At 40.2% G+C, this 25,950-nt stretch overlaps 1 protein-coding gene across 1 annotated transcript in view; it reads left to right on the top strand.

The window, feature by feature from the left end:
* Nucleotides 1-21,662, top strand: part of figla (folliculogenesis specific bHLH transcription factor) — a 29,437-nt gene extending 7,775 nt beyond the window's left edge. Inside the window, exons 2-5 of the mRNA XM_088337017.1 lie at nt 7,943-8,089; nt 8,165-8,254; nt 10,285-10,437; nt 21,394-21,662. Of these exons, the coding sequence (XP_088193143.1) occupies nt 7,943-8,089; nt 8,165-8,254; nt 10,285-10,437; nt 21,394-21,408 (405 nt within the window). The 3' untranslated portion in view covers nt 21,409-21,662. The remainder of the gene's footprint in view (nt 1-7,942; nt 8,090-8,164; nt 8,255-10,284; nt 10,438-21,393) is intronic.
* The last annotated feature ends 4,288 nt before the right edge of the window (nt 21,663-25,950 follow it).

The following is a 25,950-nucleotide window of genomic DNA, read 5'->3' as shown; positions in this document are numbered from 1 at the left end:
CTTTTTCTCGAAGAAAACGACTAGAAATGGTCCTCAAATGACCAAATCAATTAAAACGCGTACGAGCACCGCGTGTGGACAAAGGAGACGTAGCAATGGAGTTCACTTTCCGAGCTGGGCGAAAGCAAGCATGTTGATTGTTCTCAGTGACATTAATTCATCTTTTACTGTCATTTTTTTCTTCCAATGAGTCACAGAACACGTCGTGTTCCTCTTCACAATCATGCAGGTATGTTGCCATCTATTCCACGCGCTGGGATATTTGAGAAATTTCGTCTCACAGTTAACCAATTGACCTCGTGTCCCCTAGAGCAGGGGTGTCCAAACTTTTCAGAAAGCGGGCCAGATTTGGTCAGCTGAAATCAGTGTTCCCTCTAAATTGCGCACTGCTCGCAGATTTTCAGCGCACAAGAAAAACTAGCCAGCACACAAAAATGAGGGATCAAAACGTATTTTCCGCACTATAAGGCGCACCTAAAAGCCTTTGTTTTTTTCAAAAGCTGACCATGCGCCTTATAATACAGTGCGCCTTATATATGGATCAATATTAATTCGCAAATTCTTGCCGCCGCCGACTCGATTTTCCCCCGAACGCCAAGTAGTCCGCGGTGTATGCTGGGATTTATTTACCGGCGTTTCGTTGGCTAACCAATGTGTCAATCATCATTTGAATCGATCACTATTGGCTAAAGTTATTTGGAGGTAAAGGGGGCGGATCCTTTTTAGCATTTACAGGCTGGCATAGGCTAAAGCAGCAAAACAAAGCCTGCAATTGGCCGAAAAAGATGAATGTGAATAGCATGTTGGGTTAACGGCATATAGAAAACAGTATTTTACTATTCTGTACTGTATTTGTAAATATTTTACTCTCCTGGATTTACTAAACTCACGGATATAAGAGGACCATGGTTGCACATTATTATTGAACACAACGACTTCGGTGAGCTACTCCGGGTTTTATATTGTCCCTGTATCTTGTTTCAGACTGAACTCGATGTTTCTGTGATAAGCGGTGCAGATAATGGATGGAATGGAGTGTCTATTTTTAAATTCAACTCAATTCCAAGTGTTTATTGTCATATATACAGTAAAGTTGCGAGCGAAAAAGAAAATAGAAACTAAGGAATGTTTGGCATTTGTTAAATCCCAAGACTTTAACCTTCCGAATGATATTTGAAACAATGCATTTGTGTGACATCGTACGGACACCGCATCCGCACGTGTCTACGACACGTATTTGCTTCTTTGCAAGCTTTGGGAATGTTAAGGGGTAATCAGTTGGACTGAACTATCTAACTTGTCCACATTCCCATTGTAGCGCCTTATAATTCGGTGCGTCTTATGTATGTCAAATATAGGACCAAAAACTATTTTTTCGGGGTGCGCCCTATAACCCGGTGCGCCTTTATAGTGCGGAAAATACGGTAATTAAGAAGCGACTCAAGTCAAAGTTACAGTGCAAAAAGGTAAAAATACACGGGTTCCCCTGACGTTGTGTCCTAAATGCGGTATTTTGAAGTCAAGTCGAAGTAGAACGAAGTTGAGTAAAGTTAGTAGAGTTTCTTCGGCGCGGCTCACTAAAAAGAACCGGCTCTTTCGGGTCCTAAACGGCTCTTCTGGTTGTTTTTGCTTTTTTCATCCCAACATGACCAAATATTATGTAAAACTATGCACAAAATGACTTTAAAGAAGGGGGGAATCGAACAAAAAAGAAAAAAATACCAAAATGAAAAAGTAGTGAAAAGCTGGGAAAAAGGAAACAAAAGGAAGAGAAAAAAAAGAAGGAAAAATTTAGAAAAAAGCCAGAAAAAAAGAAAAGAAAGAAACGTAGGAAAAAAATAAATGGAGAACAAAAATAAAGTAACAGCTCGGAAAAAAATCAACACAATGAGACTTTTTTTGAAGGAATTAAAAAAAAACATGGAAAAAAAGAAGAAAAAGTTTGTGTTGCATTCAAATAATTTCCAATTCTATCAAGTGAATCTTGTTGCCAACATCGTACTTCTACTAAAAAATGTGATTAAGTACAGTTCTGTATCTTACAACCGACTCAATAAGCCCCCAAAAATGTAAATATTTATGCGACAAAATATATCATAGTTTTGAACATGTTTGATAATGACTTAGTTGCCACACTTGGGATTGCTGTTGCTCACTGTTGTTTCAAGCGTTGCTCACCGACTTTGTGTCAACGCTCAGACCCCTGCAAAATGACAGGGAACATTGGCTGAAATTGTGTGAGGGCCGATCAAATTTTCTCAACCATTTTTATGACACAATCCTCATTAAATTCACCCTCTGAGAAAGGTTTGCCGTGTCCGTGTGTTGACCTCGTAGCTCGCCTTTGTAGACTTTTCATTTGACTTGCGGTGTTCGTTTTTTTATTTTTATTATTTTTTTTATAGATTCCCACCAAAAGGGGTGCCAACGAAATCAGTGTTCCAACTCTAGCTCTAGGTTTAATTTCCTTTATTGGATCCACCACCACCATTGAGTCATTTAGGTAGTCAGGTATGTTATAAACCACATAATTTACCGTAAATTCCGGACTATAAGCCGCTACTTTTCCCCCAAACTTTCAACCCTGCGGCTTATTCAGTGGTGCGGCCAATTGATGTCATTTTTCTAACGGCCGCCGGCAGCGCTCGAGTGTTGTTACCATTAACTGCCCTGTCAAAGCTATATTATTATTATTAGATAGCTAGATACTTTAAAGCTTGTCTGATTAAAGCTTTGAAAACTCTCTCGGTGTACCTTTGTAAATATGTGTAACCCATGTATAATATGTATTTGCAACTGTATATTTTTGTCATGTATTTATTTGAGACACTTATTCTGATATGTTTTGCACGGGTGAATGAAAAAGGAGGGGCGGAACAAACGCGGGGTGACGAGTTTAAGGGGGGATTGCTAAAGGTGCGGGACAGACAAGGAAAGAAGAGGGAGTAAAAAGTTGGTTAAAGTAAAAGGAGTTGCGTGAGTAAATGTGTTCATCTGATGTATTTTTCCCACCCTTACCTTTGGAAATATAGACTTGAAATATAGACCCGGACTCTGCAGGTCTGCATCAAACCTTAAGTACCGGTATCATTTTCCGTTCATTTTGCCGGCTGTGATTTTTGAACTGTGGACTTTAATGAAGGACATTTAGTTTCAATCGCGGGACTTAAAGTCAGGTTTGGGTTAATTTTGTGTTTGTGCGACATGTATAAATGTGGGCGCGTGCGGCTTGTATATGTACAAAATCGGTTTTCCTCTTAAAATGTGGTGGGTGCGGCTTATAATCAGGTGTGCTCTATAGTCCGGAATTTACGATACTTACATTTTAAGTAACAAATATACAATGAAGCAGTTAAGTTATATATATTTTAGAGCAACATTCACTGTCTTAACTCCAGAAACGTTTGCACAGAACAACTACAATACCCGTAAATCACTGTACTGCAGTGGTTCAGTCATGGGATCTTGCCGAGTCTATATATTTGAAAAACGCAAGACTGAACGAAAACGGCGATCACAAAGACAGCTATGTTGATTGGCTTAAAGTGAGAAAAACCAAAGCGTGCTCCCAAAAATAAAATGGAGGAGGACTTACTGGTGACGTTTCGCTTTTGCTTAACGCACACAAGTCCTCTTGACCTGAGCTCCAAAGCACAATAACGTGTCTGCTCCCGTTTTAGATTCTGGAAGTAGTTGTTTTGGATTTCGGTTGGAAAAAAAAAAAAAAAAAAACAAACAAACTCCAATTTCCACTTGTCCTGGAAGCGGCGGCCCTCACACTCAACTTTCCTTTTTTATATATGGGGATGGTGGCCAAAGGCTTACTGCCACTCCGGTGAAATGTTTTATTTTATTTTATTTTTTTTTAATTTTTATTTATTTATATATATATATTTTTTGTGCAATTGTATTTTTAAAGCGGTCAACATTACTGGCAGAAGCAGCGGGCCAGTAAATATTTGATCACGGGCCGTATCTGGCCTGCGGGCCGGACTTTGAACATGCCTGCCCTAGAGCTATGACCTCACTGGATGACATCAAAGACTCATAAAAATGGCAGGTCTCGTTGATAGACAGACACCGATTGTAGTAAACCGCAATTTCATTACGCTCAATTCTGCTTTGAAAAATTGGAACTCTGATTACCGCTGAGGAACTTCTGATTGTTTTGCTGGAGCTGCGTGCTTCGATCATCCGAAGCTTACCTGCTGTCGTGTGCAGCGTGCGTTCCTCTTTTGCCTTTGCTTCCTTTTATGGACGTGATTGTGACTTTTTCTTTTGTGTCTTGCAATTAATGTAACATTTTCCTGGTAAGCCCCGTTACCAGTCGGCGAGCTGACTAGCCTGCCGCGCTAATTGTCATTTCGCCGGCCGGGTTCGTGTTTGTTGCCGTGATCATTTTTTGTCGTTTGCTCCCGGTTATCTTGGCTGCCCACTGCATAATTTTGGTCGGCCAGGCTCCCGTCTTTCTGCCGATCGGTCCCAGTTCGTTATTTTTAGCAGCCGGCTAGCTTGCCTTATCCCAGCTGGTTTAGCCCCTGTTAGCTCTGTTTGGTTTTTGCCCCATTTTGGCTGCCCGCCATTTGGTGCATCCACCTGCAACACAACTGCTAGGCATCCTCCACAAAAAACACCAAAACTTTGCGTAAAACAATCAAAACCTTTTTTGACTACATGTAAACCAATATAGTGACTGGCTTGCTAGTGTGCTGGTCCTCACATGCCGCCAGAGATAAGGAAGACAAAGACGAGACTGAATGTCTTCAAAATGTATCATCTCTGAAAATAATTGTAATTTACCAATGACGTATAGGTACTGTATGTATATGTGTGTGCGTGTAGATGCTTAGATATATATATATACAGGGTTCTGGTTTGCCCGCGTCCCTGCGTCCTAGACGCATCATTTTTGCTGGGGACGCATCGTGTCAAGTCAACGTGCGTCCCTGGGACAACTTTTTTGGACACAAAATTGTCATTATTACCCGATTACTTTTTTTTTTTTTTGAACAAGCATTTACCGCACTCCAAACTTTTCATCAGGCAGTTCCGCCATTGTTGTTTTGGTCTCGCGGTTCGAGATTTCGTCCGCACGCCGATCTCAGCCAACAAGATCTCGTTGCTTCGAGATTTCGTCATTGTTGTGGTGGTTGTCGTCGAGGGAAGGTGAAAATCAACACAAAATTGTTAATTTCTTCAGTGTCAGTAATAAGTCGAAACTTAATGCAGAAACTACGGCAATAATTCCGGCACAAAAAACGGCGGAGAAATTCTTTGGAAGATCGCGAAGGCAAGGAAAACATGTGTGTTGAAGCGAACTATTCGACGATAGAAAACAAACAAAAGAATACTCCAAGCAAGAAAAGGACTTTTCTGCCAAAATGGACTCAATTGGCGAGGAAAGCGAGCTCTGTTGTGGGCACAGAGCTGGACAGCCTGACAACAGTAGCTGAGAGACGGGCACTGGAAAAGCTGCTTTCAATCATGGACAATCTATCGCATCCACTACACAGCATTATCTCCAGACAGAAGAGCGGTTTCAGCGACAGACTGCTGTCACTGTCTTGTACTACGGGCAGACTGAAGAGATCTTTTCTTCCTCATGCCATGAAGCTCTTTAACTCTACCCGGCAGAGTAAAGGCCCACATTAAACCACACCCCCTTACATTGCATATTACCGTATTTTTTATTGCAATATGTATTCTGTGTAGCACTATCTAGAAACTCTATATAACACGCTACAGTGGGTATTTGTATATTGTATTTTTTTTGCTTCTTTTATTATTGTATTGTTCTCAGCTCAGGGATGCTGCTGGAAATGTGAATTTCCCTGCGGGGATGAAGAAAGTATCTATCTATTTATCTCAATTATATTCCTGGTGACGCTATGAGGAGGATGATAATGGATCGGACCTTGAGAAGGCATTACAACTGTGGCGGGACAGCAAACCACCATGAATATATCAACTGAAAAATCTGAAGTGATAACTGCTTTGTATTACTAATTAACTGATGATTTAAACTGCACGAATATAGACTGGTATTTTAGCAATATTATTTTGTATAATTTACAATATTGTGAACTGAAAATCTGAAGTGATAACTGCTTTGTTTTACCAATTAACTGTGATGATTAAAACTGAAAAATATAGATTATTTCAGCATCATTATTTTGAATAATGTGCAATATTGTTAACTGAAAAAACTTGAAGTGATAACTGATTTGTATTACCAATAAACTGTGATGATTAAAACTGAATAAATATATAGATTTATATTATATATTTGTGGCCGATTTACAATTTCAACCGCGATAACACGAAATTTTGGGGAGCTATAGATCTCTGTTGGGACCCATAGATTTTGGAGCATGCGAGTCCCCGGGACCCGTCACTTTGCACAGCTCAAATGAACACTGATATATAAAATGCAAAAAACATGCACTATTTTTCCCACACTTTGTTTTAGAATTTGTGTATCCTTTTAAATGCGAAAATGACATCTCATTGCGTAATGACATGACTCCCGCATCACCACTTCCGACCAATTGCTCACAAAAGCTACGTACAGTATACGGGCTGTTTGTGTGTCAAGTCAAAGATTCATGTGGATTTGTCAAATTTGATCCAAATCGGACTACAGTGAGACCTCGCTACTTTGCGGTTCCACGTTCGCGGGTCTAACAAATAATAATAATAATAATGTAAAAAATAAAAAATATATATATTTTTTTCTGCTTGTATTTTTTTTTCAAGCATTTTTGAAGGGGCGTCGCTACTTCGCAGATTTTCACTTTTCGCGGGTGGTTTTGGTCCCCATTAACCGGGTCTAAAAAAATAATAATAATAAAATAAAATATTTTTTAAAAATATATATATTATTATTTATTTTTTTTTTAAGCATTTTTGAAGGGCTGTCGCTACTTCGCAGATTTTCACTTATCGCGGGTGGTTTTGGTCCCCATTAACCGGGTCTAAAAAATAATAATAATAAGATAAAATAATTTAAAAATGATAAATTATTATTATTATTATTATTATTTTCAAGCATTTTTGAAGGGGTGTCGCTACTTCGCAGATTTTCACTTATCGTGGGTGGTTTTGGTCCCCATTAACCGGGTCTAAATAATAATAATAATAATAAAATAAAATGAAAAAAAAAAAAAATATATATATATATATATATATATATATATATATATATATTATCATTTTTTTTTTTTTTTTTTTAAAGCATTTTTGAAGGGGCGTCGCTACTTCGTGGATTTTCACTTTTCGCAGGTGGTTTTGGTCCCCATTAACCGCGATAACTGAGGGATTACTGTACTTGGATTTTCTCTCCTATGTCTGGCCAGATTTTTGCTCGAAAGACATTTCGTATCTCGAATTTAAGTTTGTTCTTCATGGAGGATCAATAAAATAAAAATAAAAACATCAATAATTTAATTAGAATTAAAATGAGAATTTCTATTGTTATTGATAAAAACATTAACTATTACTTGTGGAGCTTCAGTTTGAACATGTAATAAAAGACTTGCGAAAGCAATTCAGTCCATTACTGCAACAACCAATCATGAAAACAATACAAAAATGTCCTGCATTTTGCAGAAGTCACATCACACACAATGCTTTGTTAGCGGAAGTTGTCATGGATGCTAAGGCCATAGCGCATGTAGTTAGCAATAATCTGTGGTCTTTGAGACTCCTAGTGATAAAGGGCGTCACAAATAAACATGACATGACTACTCCCTGCATGTAAAGGTTACTATTGTCTAACTGAATCTGTAGTTAATAGCAGTTCACTACCGACTGCTACTACAGTTTTAAGCATATCTACAAATCTGCACAAATTGAACGAAAACTTGCAAAGTCACAAGCATTCATCCTATATTATCAGACCCCTGATTGCGGATTCTGCCTCACTGTGTTTTGAATTTTTCAGATACGGAACCTTAACACCATGTTTTCACGCTTGAAACGAATGATACCCCTGATGCGACCAGACCGCAAGCCCAGTAAAGTAGACACTCTGAAAGCTGCGGCCGAGTATATTCGCTTACTACTTGCGGTTTTGCAAGAAACTGACACTGTACGTCATCTATGTTTATTTCAGTCGGTATTATTCATTTTTTTAGAATGTCAATTTTTGTTTTGTGCTCGTTAGAATGAGGGCAGTGAAACGGACTTCCTAAAGAATGCTATCAACTACGATCAAGCTGAGAGTTTTGACACGGATCTTTGGAGAGTGGATGATGTAAGTCTTCATCTTTGATTCTGTTGTAAATTAAATATCAAAATGTAGCGTTTACCAAATTGTTCAAATGAGTTATCGGACTCCATTAACCAAACACAACCTACAGTCACCCAGCAATTTGTGCGCGCTCATTTCTTGAGAGAAAAATGATCAGGAAAGCCGACATTTCACACAGGAGGCGGATTTATTCTCAATTTTAGAAATAAGTGTAAAACAATGGATGGCTGAAATGACGGAGTCTCTGGGAAGCCTTTTTCTGAAGTCCTTTAGCTTTCTCCTATTGGCCATTTTCTCCCCGCATAATGGTGTGCCGACTCCTCCCATGGGCGTGCCAAGGAAGCCCAATGTGGGGCTTCACAATCTCATCCATGAGCGCCTTCATGTCTGGCTTCTCAAAACAACGCCGGGCCTTTCTGCGTCAATGTCTGGATGTGCTATCAGCAGTACGTGCCATTCCTGTAAACAACATCTTCCAGCCTGCCCTGACCTTGAACATTGAACTAAAGCCCACTCAGTGAAAATCTTCTTTGCATTATCAGTGTTCATTTTAACTGTGAAAAGTGACGGGTCCCGGGGGCTCGCATGCTCAAAAATCTATGGGTCCCTACAGAGATCTATGGCACCCCAAAATATAGTGTTATCGAGGTTGAAATTGTAAATTGGCGACAAATATATCATATAAATCTATATATTCATTCAGTTTTAATCATCACAGTTGATTGGTAATACAAAGCAGTTATCACTTGTGATTTTTCAGTTCTCAAAAATATTGTACATTATACAAAATAATATTGCTGAAATATTAGTCTATATATTCATGCAGTCTTAATCATCACAGTTAATTGGTAATACAAAGCAATTATCAGTTCAGATTTTTCAGTTCATATATTTTTCGTGGTTCGCTGTCCCGCCACTGTTGTAATGCTTTCTCAAGGTCCAATCCATTATCATCCTCCTCATAGCGTCACCAGGAATATAATTGAGTCCATTTTGGCAGAAAAGTCATTTTCTTGCTGGGAATATTCTTGTTTATTTTCTTTCGTCGAATCGTTCGCTTCAACACACGTGTTTTCCTTGCCTCCGCGATCTTCCAACGAATTTCTCCGCCGTTTTTTCGTCCCGAAATGATTACCGTTGTTATCACTTTATGCATTCTGTTTCGACTTATTACTGACACTAAAGAAATGACCAATTTTGTGCTGATTTTCACCTAATACTGTTTTTCGGAGGCATACTTAACCTTCACCTGACAACAACCACCACAACAATGACGTCGTCTCGAAGCATCGAGATCTCGTTTGATGGTTTGATCGGCGTGCGGACAAAAACTCGAACCACGAGATCAAAACAACAATGGCGGATCTGCCTCACGAAAATTTTGGAGTGCGGTAAATCTTTGTTAAAAATAAAAGTAATCGGGTAATAATGACAATTTTCTGTCAAAAAAGTTGCGTCCCGGGGACGCAAGTTGATTTGAGACCATGCGTCCCCAGCAAAAATCATGCGTCTAGGACGCAGGGACGCAGGCAAACCAGAACACTGGTAGTGTATCTCAGAAGCACTCTATTCTGCCTGTGCTTTGTGAAAATCGGGCTTTTGGATCACACTTAGTCTTTTTATGTAGGTTTTCTCTGAAGTCTGTCCTTGGGTCTCTACTCCGCGAGTCCAAATCTGATTAGTATGCAATGCATGTGCAGTGACACGCTCACCCATACACTTTTGATCAATACATATCGGAAAGCCAAATATGTGCTTCTCACCGGAGTGCAATTGACACACGACCGTTCTCGAAAAGCCAAAGTTGTGGGGAACGTTTTTTCGTTGACTTCAAATATTTAATTAACATTTTCGGTGGGTTGTGACTGTGCATGCATTACTATTATTTTATTCAATTGTAGATGATAGTAGGCTGTTTGGTCCATCTAATATTTAGTCCCTTTTGACTACAGATTAAAATTGGCTTTCTGCTTTGCAGTCTAATTAATTCCATGAAATGAATAAAGTCGTAATGATGTGTTTTTCTATTCCAGTTTCTGAATTTGTCCGAGGGGCACTCTGAGGACGGCTTCATCATGCCTTCCGATTCAGGAGCAGAAGATGGAGATTTGACCAGACTGATGTTTCAAAATTGCACAATGCCTGCCTACCAGTTCATCATTCAAGTAGCGCCTGAACAAACTTCGGTATGTGGCTGTAAGGCCTTTCTATAGAATTGTTATGGAAATGTATTTATGCATGCTGTTAAGAGTGTCTCCCGCACGAAGGCCGTACACTGCTGCAATATTAATGCAAGGAATTCTTCAGGTAACAATGTTCAAACATCGTTTGCCAACTGGCACAGCCGTAGGTTTCTCCAAGATGTGTCCTTGTGACTAGTGATGTGCTCCTGGCTTCGAATCCCCGAAGCGCGTGCCGAGTAGATCAGATGATTGGTTCATGAACCGCGGTTCGAGGTGTGTGTTGGTGATGTCTGAAGGCGTGTGAAGTGGGTGTACCTACGTGTAGGGCCGTCGCTAATAAGTCAAGTCATGTTTATTTGTGACGGCCTTAATCGCAAAGAGTCTAAAAAGGGCTGCAAAGACCACAGATTATTGCAAACCACAGACTATTATGACACCATCCCCTGATCTAAAACCGACATGAGGGCAAGGAAAAAAGGGTTGAAAAACACTAAGTTATATGATTAAAATGTCTATCCATGTTGTATATTTGGACTGGTGTTAAATGACAGCTCTGTTGGATATTAAAAAAATGTTGTGCGAGTCATTAATCTTGGTGTTGCACTGATTTACAAGGACATTTGAAAGTGGCACTCCGCACCCAAAAGGTTGCTGACCCCTGTGCTACAGAATAGAAGTCTGTTTTAAGCCTAGATTTAAACAGTTCCACTAGGTTGCTGTTAAAGTTAGTCATTATTAAGACTATTTCGTAGCTATATTTACACAAATAAAATACATGTATATTGTTAAACACTAACCGTGATACCAAGAGCAGAATTACTCACGTCCGCCATGATGGTGGTAAGAAGGGAAAGAGACCCCGCCCACAACGTGGGCGTGATTTATTATACGTCAGGGAGAAACGGCACACATGAGCACTTCACAATAAAAGAATAGAAGATTGATAAACGTACAAGAGATGCAATTAGACTGATTATTGAAAAGTGTGTGTGTGTGTGTGTGTGTGTGTGTGTGTGTGTGTGTGTGTGTGTGTGTGTGTGTGTGTGTGTGTGTGTGTGTGTGTGTGTGTGTGTGTGTGTGTGTGTGTGTGTGTGTGTGTGTGTGTGTTTGAGAAAGATTGTTTTTTATATTTTGGAATATAAAAACAGTTTATATTCACACAGTGAATTCTGAGAAATATTACAACCAAAACGACCAACCTATCAGTTGCAGATTAAATCTCAGGGGGAAGAGCATTCCACAGGACCAGGGCCCAAATGGAGAACGCTCTCAAACCTGCAGATTTCTTCTTGGCTCTTGGGATCACGAGTAGACCAAAGTTTTCAGAGCGAAGGCTCCAAACCGGAACATAGAAATTAAATCTGAAAGAAACGAGGGAGCAAGTCCATGCATGATTTGGTATAATACCTACAGATCCTTTAAATCACATCTTAAGCTAACAGGGAGCCAGTGCAGGTTAGCCAAAATCAGGGACCTAACACAACTAATCTCAAGCAGCATTTGGAGTCCAGGCACTCAGTACAATTTGCCGAGCTATTCTGCCAATATCGAACGGCATATACTCCTGGGGTTGCAGCTCGTCAATTAGAGTTTACACAGGAGTCACAAAATCCAAACAAGCCAATGTAAAATGACGTACATTAACAGATAGTATTACACGGTACATTGCTACTGAAATGCTGTCATTCAAACCAACGTTCACAGAAACATGCTGTACAAGTTGATGATTTGTATGAACCTCCAGGCAAAACAATTTTAAGTGAACAAGTACATTTGTGAATTTCCCTGCGGGGATGAATAAAGTATCTATCTATCTATCTTTCTATCATATTCAAGTTGTCATGTTAATGGAGTTTAAGCTAATATACTGATTAAAAGGGATCACCACAAACCTGTCTTTTTTTCATGTTCTCCTTTTATACTTCCTTTTTTTTCTTAACTTCTTTATACAACATCATCATTCGTAATAAAATGCATCAAAGCAAGTGAGCCTTTTGAGAGCCGACTCTTTAATGAGTTAAGCCGAAAAAGCCGGTTCTCTAAAAAGAGACGGACTTTCACGACACAACTCGAACTCGAGATCGGCGTGCAGACGAAAACTGGAACCGCGAGACCAAAACAACAATGGCGGATCTGCCTGACAAAAAGTTTGGAGTGCGGTAAATCTATGTTAAAAAAAATCTCATCTCATCTCATTAGCTGCACCGCTTATCCTCAGTAGGGTCACGGGGGTGCTGGAGCCCATCCCAGCAATCATCGGGCAGTGGGCAGGGGACACCCTGAACTGGTTGCCAGCCAATCGCAGGGCACACGGGGACAGACAACTCACTCGCTCATTCACACCTAGGGACAATTTGGACCGGTCAATTCACCTGACATGCATGTTTTTGGAATGTGGGAGGAAACCGGAGTGCCCGGAGGAAACCCACGCAAGCGCGTGGAGAACATACAAACTCCACACAGGAAGTCTGGAGCTGGATTTGAACCTACGCAGGAGGTTCCCATGACATGAACTGTGCCGCACATGCGCTAACCACTGCGCCGCCGTGCTCGCCCTGTTAAAAAAATGATAATGACAATCCTGTGTCAAAAAGTTGCGTCCCAGGGACGCACGTTGATTTGACACGATGCGTCCTCGGCAAAAATAATGCGTCTAGGACGCGGCCAAATGAGAACACTGATTCATTTATTAAATACACTATTTTACATTGAAATCAAAGAAGAAAGCCACATTTTCAAAGCCTAAGAACCTGAAGAAAAGAAACCTTTGTCTGCCGCTGTTAGCGGCATTGACTTGAAATGTGTTAAAATCTTATCATTTGAAGAAGCAAAGAGACATTCATCTCCTCTGTTGCTGCATTTACTTTGAGTGCGTGTTTTGAAATGAGAGTATTTTTCCTCGTTTTTGCACTTTGTTCAGTTTTACACCCTATTACTGAAAAGTAGTCGAAGAACTTTAGCAGCTGTTACCTGTGCATTGTTCCTCAAAAGGTTTATCCTAACGGGCTGAAATCCTACACTGTTGCATTCTTTTTACTCAAAATGATAAAAACTTCTTGATTCTTGACTTAATTTAGTGACCATTACATTGCTCTTCTTAATTATGGTTTACAGCATATGGAATATTAGGCTGATATTATCATAGTAGCATGTAAGGCAGAGGAGATTTTTTTTTTCTTTTTTTTCCAAAAACGGAAAAAAACGCCAGGGTACAAAAACTTGGGATAAGATACTGTTTTTAAATACAAATGAATAAACACTTTCTATAACTCCTATTTGAATGAATGAAAAACTTTATTCGAACATTAGAATAAAAAACAGAACAATTACTCAACAACAAAATAACGTTACATAATATCTTCGAAAAGGGGTAGTGAGAGGCAAATGCTTCTATTCCCTACCACTTCATCTTCCCTATTAAATACACCAATGTTATGACAACAATAGTAATAATATTAATAACAGTCTTGGTATAACCATAGCAACAATAACAACAAAGTTAACCATAGTTGTTAACTATTCCCAAACTCTCGTATCACTCATACCCCATTTTATTCATCTCTGTATTCCGCCAGGAATGTTTTTTTTGTATTTAAATTTGAACAAGTGAATAGTTTGACATTGTTTCATCTCATCTTGTTTGACCCCACACACAGACACACACATACTTTTCCTGGTGGTTCTCACCTTTGGGATTATGAATTACCGACAGCCCCTTAAGTTATAATTTCCCTCTTTCCAAATGAATCATTTTTGCATGTTTTCTGTCACTATGTTTTTGTTGACCTTAAATAGCAGTTGTGCAGTGAAAAATTTGACTAAATCATCCAATTTTAATCATTTGGACTGCAGTATTTAAATTTGAACTAGTGAATAGTTGGACATTGTTTGGTCTCGTCTTGTAAATTGTTTCAAAGTTTGACTCCACACACAGACACACACACCCTTTTCCTGGTGGTTCTCACCTTTGGGATTATGAATTCACGACAGCCCCTCTAGTTATAACTTCCCTCTTTCCGAGTGAATCATTTTTGCATGTTTTTTGTCACTATGTTTTTGTTGACCTTAAACAGCAGCTGTGCAGTGAAAAATTTGACTAAATCATCTCATTTTTTTAATTCGGACTGCAGGAATAAAATAGGAGTATGATCTCTATATCCTACCCTGTGTATGGTTCTAATTGCATGTTTTCGGAGGATAAAAAGGGGCCGACTTCACTCTCACAATGCATCTTTCTCTTGCAATATATGATGCAATACAATTTTAAAAGGACACTGGGAGGTTTCCCTTTGCCGCCGAGGCACAAAGGAGTGAGTGGCTCCGGGCACAAAAAAACAGGAGATAGCTGTGCAATAATGGAGGATAATGGTGTAACAACTGAGCTCGTACTTTGCTCCCTCGCACTACTTTTAATCGCATTGCGTTGCTTTCAGCCCCGATTGAATGGATGACTTTTGAGGATCAAGGCCAAATTCTCAACGCTACAGCTGCTGACACCATTTCCATTTGCTACTTGTGATTTCTCCCCTCTTGGGTTTTTCTTCCACAAAATACATCGTAAGAGCACGCATCGATTTCACATGAATAGAACCAGCGGAGTACAGTGTGTCCCTGATTTCCTCGTGGGTCCAAGAAGTGGAAATGGTCTAAATAAATTTGACAGAAGGGGGAGGAAAATGAAAACCATGTCGCAACCTTGGGTTTACTCGCTAATGCTATTTTGCCGCCACAATCCATCCACAGATCTTGTATGCCAACGGTAATATATTCCAAAAAAAAATCGAAATGCTCTGTTTAATATCTAGAAGTATATCGACGCAGTTTAACTGAGAGAAGCATTACAAATGTTAAAGAATTCAATAGTAGTGTGCCCATTTGAATGTCAGATGGGTGTAAATGGTAAATGGTCTGGATTTCTATGGCACTTTTCAAGTCAATGAAGAGCTCCCAAAGCGCTTGACAATGTGCTTCACACTTACCCATTCGCACACACACTCGCACACCAATAGGGAGTCAGCCCCCAAACGTTTTGAGGATAATCAAGATGCTGAATGGTAAATGGTCTGTATTTCTACAGCGCTTTTCAAGTCAATGAAGAGCTCCCAAAGCGCTTGACAATGTGCTTCACACTTACCCATTCGCACACACACTCGCACACCAATAGGGAGTCAGCCCCCAAACGTTTTGAGGATAATCAAGATGCTGAATGGTAAATGGTCTGCATTTCTATAACGCTTTTCAAGTCACTGAAAACGTTTGGAGGCTGACTCCCTATTGGTGTGTGAGTGTGTGTGAATGGGTAAGTGTGAAGCACATTGTTAAGAGCTTTGTGAGGTCTTCATTGACTTGAAAAGCGCTATAGAAATGCAAACCATTTAGCATCTTGATTATCCTCAAAACGTTTGGAGGCTGACTCCCTATTGGTGTGTGAGTGTGTGTGAATGGGTAAGTGTGAAGCACGTTAAGAGCTTTGTGAGGTCTTCATTGACTTGTAAAGTGCCATAGAAATGCAGACCATTTACAGTCATTTATTAATGAGACTGCCAAAAATGTTGACAGCAGTCAGGTTCATGGGGACCGAGACCACCCGGGAAAACTGAAAATCCGCGAAGTAGCGGCGCCCCTTCAAAAATGCTTCAAAAAACGTATACAGGTATACAGTATACCCCCCTGTATACAGTACACCATATAGAATACGGGTAGAGAGAGAGTGAAATTCATGTTATAACAAAAAAACAAACAACCGTCAAATATGTTGTCTGTTTACAATAACATTTAAGGGTCTAAAACACTGTTCTACCGAACAATTTACTTACGAACAAGCAATTATCGTTATCGGCTTTCAAAAACAAGCAAACACTACAATTAGCTAACATAAATTAGTCCGTCGTTTTGCGCGACAAAGTAACATTTATAATTTCTATTTTTGGGGGTTTAAGATTACAGTAATACCTGTACATGAATAAAGTTGTACCATACCATATAGAAAATGGCTGTAGAGAGATGTTCTTCTCTTCCTTCTTTATGTACTATACCGTGGATTCATTCAGACCATATTGTCGGGCTACGCTCGCGTAGCTATTTCCTGCTTTCAACTTGTCCAATAAACTCACTTTTTCGTTAATCGTTAACAGCTTTCGCTTTTTCTTCGGTTCACTGGATGCACGGAGGGATAAAGAGCGTTTGGGAGGCATCACGAAGGGCTTTAAAAAACTTTTAGACTTAAAAAATCACCGCGAGACAAAGGCTAACTCACTGCGAGCTATGGCGAGAAGCGTACAGTACTGTATACGAGATAAGCGTGGGCTACTGTAGTGAATGGGCCAATGGGGAGTCGAGTATTCATCCAGTGCTGGCCAATCGGCTTGCGTTTATGCCCGTGATGCTTAGCGTATACTTGCATTTCTTTGTGTTTTGAAATTGTGTAAAATGATGCAATTACTCATTCTAATTGAATATTTTGTTTTCAAATTTTGTAAAATGTCATTTCTCATTTTAATTTAATATTTTTCATTATTACTGTACGTGCATTTCTTTGTTTTCAAATTTGGTCAAATGATGCAATTACTCATTCTAATAGAATATTTTGTTTTCAAATTTTGTAAAATAAAGTCATTTCTCATTTGAATGTAATATTTTCATTATTACTGTACGTGTATTTCTGTGTGTTTTAAAATTTTGTAAAATGATGCAATTACTCATTCTAATTGAATATTTTGTTTTGAAATTTTGTAAAATAATGTAATTTCTAATTTTAATGTAATATTTTTCATTATTATTAATTTTTTTAAATTTTTTTTGATATTTTTAATTTTTGAATATTTTTTAGACCCGCGAAGCTCTGAACCCGCGAAAGTTGAACCACGAACTAGCGAGGTACCAGTGTATCCACAGGTACTGCCAGACTACAAAAAGCGATTTGAAAATGAATGCTGTGTAAAGGTGAAGCACCTAGAAGCAGTTTTAACGACACAGCAGCGCTGTTTCACGGGACTCTTCCAGTCAAATGAAAACATTACGACCCTGATCGCCGATCACTCCAAACCTTTCACGGAACGTAGATTTATTCCAAAAAATTTCGGGCTGTGTAGTCAGCACTCACACTTTTTGAGGTTACCAAATCTGGCACTCGCTTTTTTCAAAGTTTGGAAAAAGTCATTCCATAATAAATGCTTTTACAAAAATAGGGGGGGGGGTATTTTTCTCCAGATATTGAGAATAACGGAAGGGACAACTGATAAATAATAAAAACCTGCTGTGGTTAATTCTTCATACATTTAGAATTAAAAATCGTTATGAAATTTGACAGGCAACGAATTATACAACATTAATAAATAATCAATTCCATTCGAGGTTACGAGTCTGTTTTTCTCTACGTCTGTTTTTTTATTGTCAGTCCTTGACTGGCTTCGGGTCTTTTTTTTTTCTCCTCACGAATCAGAAAATCACCGTAATTCAATTTGATAAACGGTGGCTAACCGTCAGCGTGTTTACAAACGCGCACCTTTCGGCGTTATTCAAGTAGGAAGCTCTCAAATTGCAATCAGAAGATAACATTTGGCAATTACCAATGGCGGACACAAAGCGTTTGATTGTGCGGAGTAAGGCGGCGTGCCACGTACATTCAAACTATCAACAAGTTCTTTGTCTTGCTTTTGTTGATTGAAGGTGAAGTGATTGCGATTGAGGCGACTCATTTGGCATCCTTACAGCGTTATATCCACTTAGTAGGTGGCATTCACTCGCTGCCGAGAAATGCATCCCTGCCGAGATTTGCATCCCCTAGCTACTATCGCCACTTTTACCTGGTTTTATATCACTTTTCGGGAATGTGATGGCGAACATACAACCGAAACCACTTCGTCTTGCATTTGTTGGGAATGTGATAAAACTTAAACCATTCCGTCTTTGTATTTGTTGTGAATGTAGCGAGAGCAGGCAATGTCCTCCAGACTGGGCAGAGAGCAACCGACGATTTTCTGGGCTGTTTGATGACCCTCTGGAGCGTTTTCCTATCTGCTGCTGTGCACCCAGCATACCACACCGTAATGCAGTATGTTAGAATGCTCTCTACAATGGCTTTGTAAAAGGACACCTGCAGCTGCTGTTTTAGATGATTTTTCCTGAGCACTCTCGGGAAATGTAGTCGCTGCTGGGCCTTCCCTACCACCGCTCCGGTGTTTGCGTGTCCCACTGGCAAAAAGTCGTGATAAGAACTTCCTGCAACTAAAAATATCAACAACACATTGCTGTAATTTGACCCAAGAGATTAGTCCAAAAAATCTATATCTAAAAGTCCTACACCTGGATAAATGCACTCGCGAGAGTGAAAATTGCATATTTATATCACAGATTTATTTGTGGCTCTGCAAAATAAATGAGTCACTGGATTCGCAGGATTTTTTTCCTTTAAATGGTCCTGAATAAATTGGAAGATGTACTTTTGTTGTAAGAAATGGCTAGACTTGGCCCATGAAAAAGGTCTACCAATCGTGTATCTTGCTTAAAAGGTATTTGGTGGAGAAGGCTGGCTGTGGATTATATTTGATGGCAGCAAAACGCATCCATTTCTATCTCTCACTGGCCCATTTTACCCCAAATCTACCATGCTCTTTAACCGAGTGCCCAAAACATGTCACACTCAATTGAAGGACATGACCAAAAGGCCAATCATTTAAATCTATGGTGTCGTTTTGACATGGATGGTGGGGAGATGTCCCCACTAATATCCAGCCATCATTGTTTTGTCCCCACCCATACAGTGGAACCTCGCTAGTTCGCGGTTCCACTTTTGCGGGTTCAGAGCTTCGCGGGTCTAAAAAATATACCTTACCTTTTTGAAAGCATTTATTGACTTGACGCCATTGAGCGCATGCTTATGTCAACTGAGGACACGGTGTGGACACTCTTATTGTGAAGGGGAGGGGGAGGCCTTGAAACAATGCTTAGTCATGGTGAGTTACCGCTCGCTCACCCCCCCTCCTTTAACTCCTCCCACCTCACGCCCTTCTTTTGTGGCGCTCAGTTTATCATGGAGGAACTCGGCGACGCGACCTAAGTATATTCTCTTCTGTCACATTTTATCTCAAGTTTGACTTTATTATACCAAAAGCGAGCGGTTGTTTGTACTACCTAAACACGGCTAATTGTGTGCGGTTTCGTGTGTTTGTTGTAAAAGTCGTTCGATGCCGCTAGATAAGTTTGTTGTTATTGTCAGAAGGTAGCTCTTTCACTTTCATTCAAATGAACACAGACCATTTTTTCAACTGTTGTTTCCCAAAACGCTTCACAAACACTCATCAAATATCACATGTTCACTGTTTTTATTTTCAAGATGTAACCGGTAGTGTTAACAAGCCAAATAAACTGCAATGGCTGCATGTGGTTGAGAGCGGTTAATACAATCATACGGAATGGTTCGTAGTGGTTTCGCCGCAGTCCTATTCCGTGTACATACAACATATTATACAGGTTGTTTTTTTTTTGTTATAACATGATTCTCTCTCTCTCTCTCTCTCTCTCTACCCGTATTCTATATGGTGTACTGTATACAGGGGGGTATACTGTATACGTTTTTTTAAGCATTTTTGAAGGGGCGCCGCTACTTCGCCGATTTTCAGTTTTCGTGGGTGGTCTTGGTCCCCATTAACCGCGATAACCGAGGGATTACTGTATTATGTGATCACTTGAAATGGGTTCCATGTGCCCACCAATGGCAAAACCAAACCCACGTCCTTCATTTCAACGTGACCCAGTGTGTCCTAGATGTATGGCAGGGGTGTCCACATTTTTGCTCTGTGGTCAGCTTCGCCACCTCGTAGTTCACCATTAAAACAGCTTCAGTTGCTTCACCTTTTCACGGCGTTCGTTTACAGTTTGATTTTTTGTAGTCGGCCCGTTGGGTCTGACGGTTCCTCTTGGAATTATATACTTTGAAAACAGTCTCTGCAAATTGGGAGGATGCAGTGGTTTCAGATTTCAGTGGGAAAAAAATGCTTCTGTTTACACCCTCACAGTCAACTTTCCTTGTTTAATTTACAGTCACCATGTCGAAAATGGGGTGGGCAAGAATTCTCACAGAAAGCCATGGGTAAAGTGGCCAAATGGCTACTGCCATCACCTGGTGGATTGTTGTTATTTTTATTCTTTTATTTTTTTGCATTACTGGCAAGCCACAGATTATTAATTTTATGACAGAGGCCATGGGACAGTAAAATTTTAATCTAGGGCCATAACGGGCTCTCGTGCCAGACTTTGGACATGACTGCTTATGTTTGAACCTGATTGTGAATAATTGAATGAATTAAAGAATGAATGAATGGCCTATATTGTCATTTTACTAGTATACTGAAATTGGAGGGCTTATCCTTTTAAAACAAATTAAAAAGGTAAAAAACGTTAAAAACAATATATTAATCATATATAATAAATATGAGCATATTCATAGTGGCAGTTGTACAGAACATTATGCTCATGTATTTATTATATTTTTAGGCTGGGGTTAAGCAAAGCTTTCATAATACTCAAGATGCTCTAATGACATTAAAGCCAGATTGTCTTATTCTTTATGAGTGCAGTTTTATGTCTATTTTAAGCCGAGACGAGTTTTCAAATGAAATCACTCCGTATTACAGTGCCCTCTCCTGGTATATTTTCTAACTACATATTTTTTTCTTGCACTGTAATTAGTGGACAATGACATTTTCTTGCAATCCAACATGCATTGACTCTCACTGATTCCAAAATCTTATTTGTAAATAATTACAATTGGCACAATGTTTTAATCAGTAAAGTTGTTACCCGTTAAGGCCTTTTTTGAATTTGGAAAAACATATTTTTAGTTTCGTTGCATAATCACCTTCACTACAACTCAAAATGGTTTCTTCAGTGAGAAAACGAGTCCTATTATTATGCTTCTTAAAAATATTGTTAATTGAAGTTTGTGTTTCATTTCCACAGGGCTCCTTGCAATGAAGAAAAACATCCAGGGAGAAGCCAAGAGGTGCCATTTTATTTGATGTTGGGTTATAAACATTTAGTTTTCAAAATTAAGTTATTCATTTAAATGTTTTGGATTTTCTGTTGTGTTCGTTTTTTTTTTGTCGGTATCGGTCGATGCCATTGTTTCTACCTTATTCACAAGTGCTGCACTTCTCCGGTGTCATTCTAGCACGATTGGTACGCTTACCCGCGGGAATGCATTCAAAATTAAAGCATCGAAAGGCTAAGGTTTTGCTCCATACTTTTGTTTTTGACTGTGACATTTAGCGATTAGTTTAAGTTCCAACAAAAATTCCAAGCCAATCTCTCTACCTCAGTTGGCCAACATGGGCGTAACCAGCCCGTGCACCAGCACCCTCCCCAAATTCAACCCAAGCAACCTCCAATAAATGTATTTGCATTTCTATAGCGCTTTTCAAGTCAATGAAGACCTCCGAAAGCGCTTTACAATGTGCTTCACACTTACCCATTCACACACACACTCACACACCAATAGGGAGTCAGCCTCCAAACGCTTTGAGGATAATCAAAATGGTAAATGGTCTGCATTTCTATAGCACTTTTCAAGTCAATGAAGAACTCCCACAGCGCTTTACAGTGTGCTTCACACTTACCCATTCACACACACTCACACACCAATAGGGAGTCAGCCTCCAAACGCTTTGAGGATAATCAAGATGCTAAATGGTCTGCATTTCTATAGCGCTTTTCAAGTCACTGAAGAGCTCCCAAAGTGCTTTACAATGTGCTTCACACTTACCTATTCACACACACACACCAATAGCGGCCATGCAAGGCGCCTACCTGCTTATCGGGGGCATTAGGGATTCAGTGTCTTGCCCAAGGACACTTTGACATATAACTTGGAGGAGCCAGGAATCAAACCAGAGACCTCTTGATCCCAAGACGAGCGTTTTACCTCCAATGCCGCCCTATTATCTGCACCTCTTATCCTTAGTAGGGTCGCGGGGGTGCTGGAGCCCATCCTGGCTCTCTTAACACCTAGGGACAATTTGGACCGGGCAATTCATTTGTCTTCAACCTGAGGAAACCGGAGTGCCCAAACACAGGTAGGCTGCGACAGCTGGACTTGAACCCTGCACCGCGGGGCTGCGCGCTAACCACCCATCCGCCGTGCCGCCCAGATTTAATCATGTCATCAAAAAATGTAGAGGATGTTTGGTTTGTTCAATAGGACAGACGTGACATCTGCGTTAGAGAATCCTACCCAACCCTGGGTACCAAAGACTTATAACGCCACTAGCCGTTTAGCCTTAACTCCGGCTCTCCATCAACGATAGGCCCCCTCATCACGCCTGCACGAGAATTCTTCAGGGCAAGGAGTTGTTTCCTCGAATAAACACATTTTTGTGTGTTAAAACCCTTGTCCATAGGATAGAAAGTCATCCAAAGTGTAGTTGTCAAACGGGACGAAAAACAGCGAAGGTAGAAGCAGACAATAAAAACAATCGATTACAAAAAGAGCTGCTGGAAAGGCTGCTGCTCGCGGCGGCTCCTATGATCTAATAATGAGGGAGAGCAAACGCTGAGGTTAGAAATGGATTTAGCCTGTTCAAAAATGGAGGTCACCAGTTGGGAGAAATAACTGATAATACAATTTCAATATGGAATATAATAGTTAGGAAATACATTTTGGAAAGCGAGGCAAAATTTCTGAACTGGCTCACCTTTGAAGACAGAATGATAAAGGGTTCCTACTATGGGCATGGAAAGGTATTACAGCAATATGTATGATGGTTGAAAATGGCAAGGTGAAGAGTTTTGCTAAATTGAAAAAGAAATTCGAGTTTATGACCTTCAATGAAAAGACTAATATTACAATAAATAAAACTGGGGACTCATCATAAGCTCACCGAGGTCAAACATTTTCAAGCAATTTCAAATATGAATGAATGGAATTGGCATTCATCACTCAATATTAAAAAATTATGGGAAAAGGAGATGGATTCCTAAATAACAGAAGATGAGTGGTGGAATAAATGTAAAACACGGTGCGCATCCACTTGCTCCTGGAATCTGAGGGAATTCAACAGGATGAAGGTCGTCAGATTTAGATAGATAGATACTTTATTCAATCCCGTAGGAAAATTCGCACTTCCAGCAGTATCCTTTTGTTTATTAACAGGATGGCCTCGGTGTGCTGTGTTTGTAGTTTAGCCACAGCGGAGTGGATGACACACGCTAGGCCAAAAGTTGGACGTCCCTGCGGCAGATGGAAATCTTTGTGCCCAGGGTTACACCGCCTCCTGTTCACGTAGATAGCGAGTCCGCCTCCCGCAGGCTTTTGTGTCTCTGTCTGACCTAACAGCGCTGAAGCCAGGTAGCTCCACGTTAGCGTCCGGGATGCTAGACGTGAGCCCGAGCTGGCAGGCCATGAAGAGTCTTTCTTCCTCATGATTGAACGAGGCCTTAGCGGGAGGCGGACTAGATAGATAGACAGATACTTTATTCATCCCCGTAAGGAAATTCACACTTCCAGCAGTTTCTTTTGTTGTTTATTAACAGAATGCACTCGGGGTGCTGTGTTGTAGTTTAGCAACAGCGGAGTGAATGACGTCACACGCGAGGCCAAAAGTTCCACGTCCCTGCAGCAGATGGAAATCTTTGTGCACAGGGTTACACCACCTCGTCTTCACGTAGATAGCGAGTCCGCCTCCTCTCCGCTTCCCGCAGGCTTTTGTGTCTCTGTCCCTAACAGCGCTGAAGCCGAAGATTTGACATTACCCCCAAAATGAGATGTTTTTCCCAGGTTCAACAAGCGTGCTGGAGAACATGTGGAGATGTTGACCACATGCATTGCCCAAGAATTCGAGATGACTGGAAAAAACTATGGTTTTTGCTTCAAGAAAATATTTGGGATGTGTGATATCGAAAACAAAGACTGGACTTTGAAGAATGCCCCAACACTGCAATTTTGTTTTGGCTTTTTGTTTTGTTTTTCAATTGAAGGAATAAGAAAGTTGTCCAAAATGTGCATTTATTGCAGATTGGAACACAGCCATTTCCCCAGTGTCTTTGCATGACATGCTCCCCCATATCTTTAAGGACAAGTTCCTGCGTCATCACCTCGTCCAATGCAGATTGGTGACTCATCACTGACGATAACCTTCTCAGTCCACAATTGGCTCAGTGTTCTGGTTTGCCCGCGTCCCTGCGTCCTCGACGCATGATTTTTGCTGGGGACGCATCGTGTCAAATCAACATGCGTCCCCGGGACGCAACTTTTTTGACACCAAATTGTCATTATTACCCGATGACCTTTTTTTAAACGAAGATTTACCGCACTCCAAACTTTTCATCAGGCAGATCCGCCATTGAGCCGATCTAGGCGAACGAGATCTCGTTGTTTCGAGATGACGTCATTGTTTTGGTGCTTGTCGAGTGAAAGAGAAGTAATCCCTCCGAAAACACAGTTGGTATTAGGTGCAAATCAACAAAAAATTGGTCATTTCTTCAGTGTCAGTAATAAGTCGAAACATAATACAGAAAGTGCTAACAACGGCAATAATTCCGGCACGAAAAAACAGCGGAGAAATTCTTCAGAAGACCGCAAGGAGGCAAGGAAAACACGTGTGTTGAAGCGCACGATTCGACGAAAGAAACTAGACAAAAGAATACTAGCAAGAAAAGGACTTTTCTGCTAAAATGGACTCAATTACATTCCTGGTGACGCTATGAGGAGGATGATAATGGATTGGACCTTGAGAAAGCATTACAACTATGGCGGGACAGCAAACAGCCGAAGAATATATGAACTGAAAAATTTGAAGTGATAACTGATTTGTATTACCAATCAACTGTGATGATTAAAACTGAATGAATATATAGATTTATATTATATATTTGTCGCCGATTTACAATTTTGACCTCTAAACCACTAAATTTTGGGGACCCATAGATTTTTGAGCATGCGAGTCCCTGGGACCCATCTCTTTTCACAGGTAAAATGAACACTGGTCTCTCCTAAGCCCATTGCAGTCTTGTTCTTTTCTGTTTAAGCGTCAACCATGGTGTCTTTTTATCTTCCCTACATGAAAATCCCACAATTTTGTTTATCTTTCGTCGAATTGTTCGCTTCAACACACGTGTTTTCCTTGCCTTCGCGGTCTTCCGAAGAATTTCTCCGCCGTTTTTTTCGTGCCGGAATTATTGCCGTTGTTACCACTTTTTGTATTATGTTTCGACTTATTACCGACACTGAAGAAATTACCAATTGTTTTGGTGATTTGCACCTAATACCAACTGTTTTTACGGAGGGATTACTTCTTTCACTCGACAACCGCCAAAACAATGACGTCATCTCGAAACAATGAAATCTCGTTTGCCGAGATCGGCGTGCGAACGAAAACTCGAACCGCGAGACCAAAACAACAATGGCCGATCTGCCTGACGAAAAGTTTGGAGTGCGGTAAATCTTTGTTTAAAAAAAGTAATCGGGTAATAATGAGAATTTGGTGTCAAAAAAGTTGCGTCCCCAGCAAAAATCATGTGTCT

The sequence above is a fragment of the Urocampus carinirostris genome, chromosome 5 (genome assembly GCF_059441175.1).
Source record: "Urocampus carinirostris isolate Australia breed hairy pipefish chromosome 5, RoL_Ucar_1.0, whole genome shotgun sequence".
Taxonomy (NCBI): domain Eukaryota; kingdom Metazoa; phylum Chordata; class Actinopteri; order Syngnathiformes; family Syngnathidae; genus Urocampus; species Urocampus carinirostris.
The sequence above is the reverse complement of the archived record's forward strand: the minus strand, read 5'-3'. Positions and strand labels throughout refer to the sequence as shown.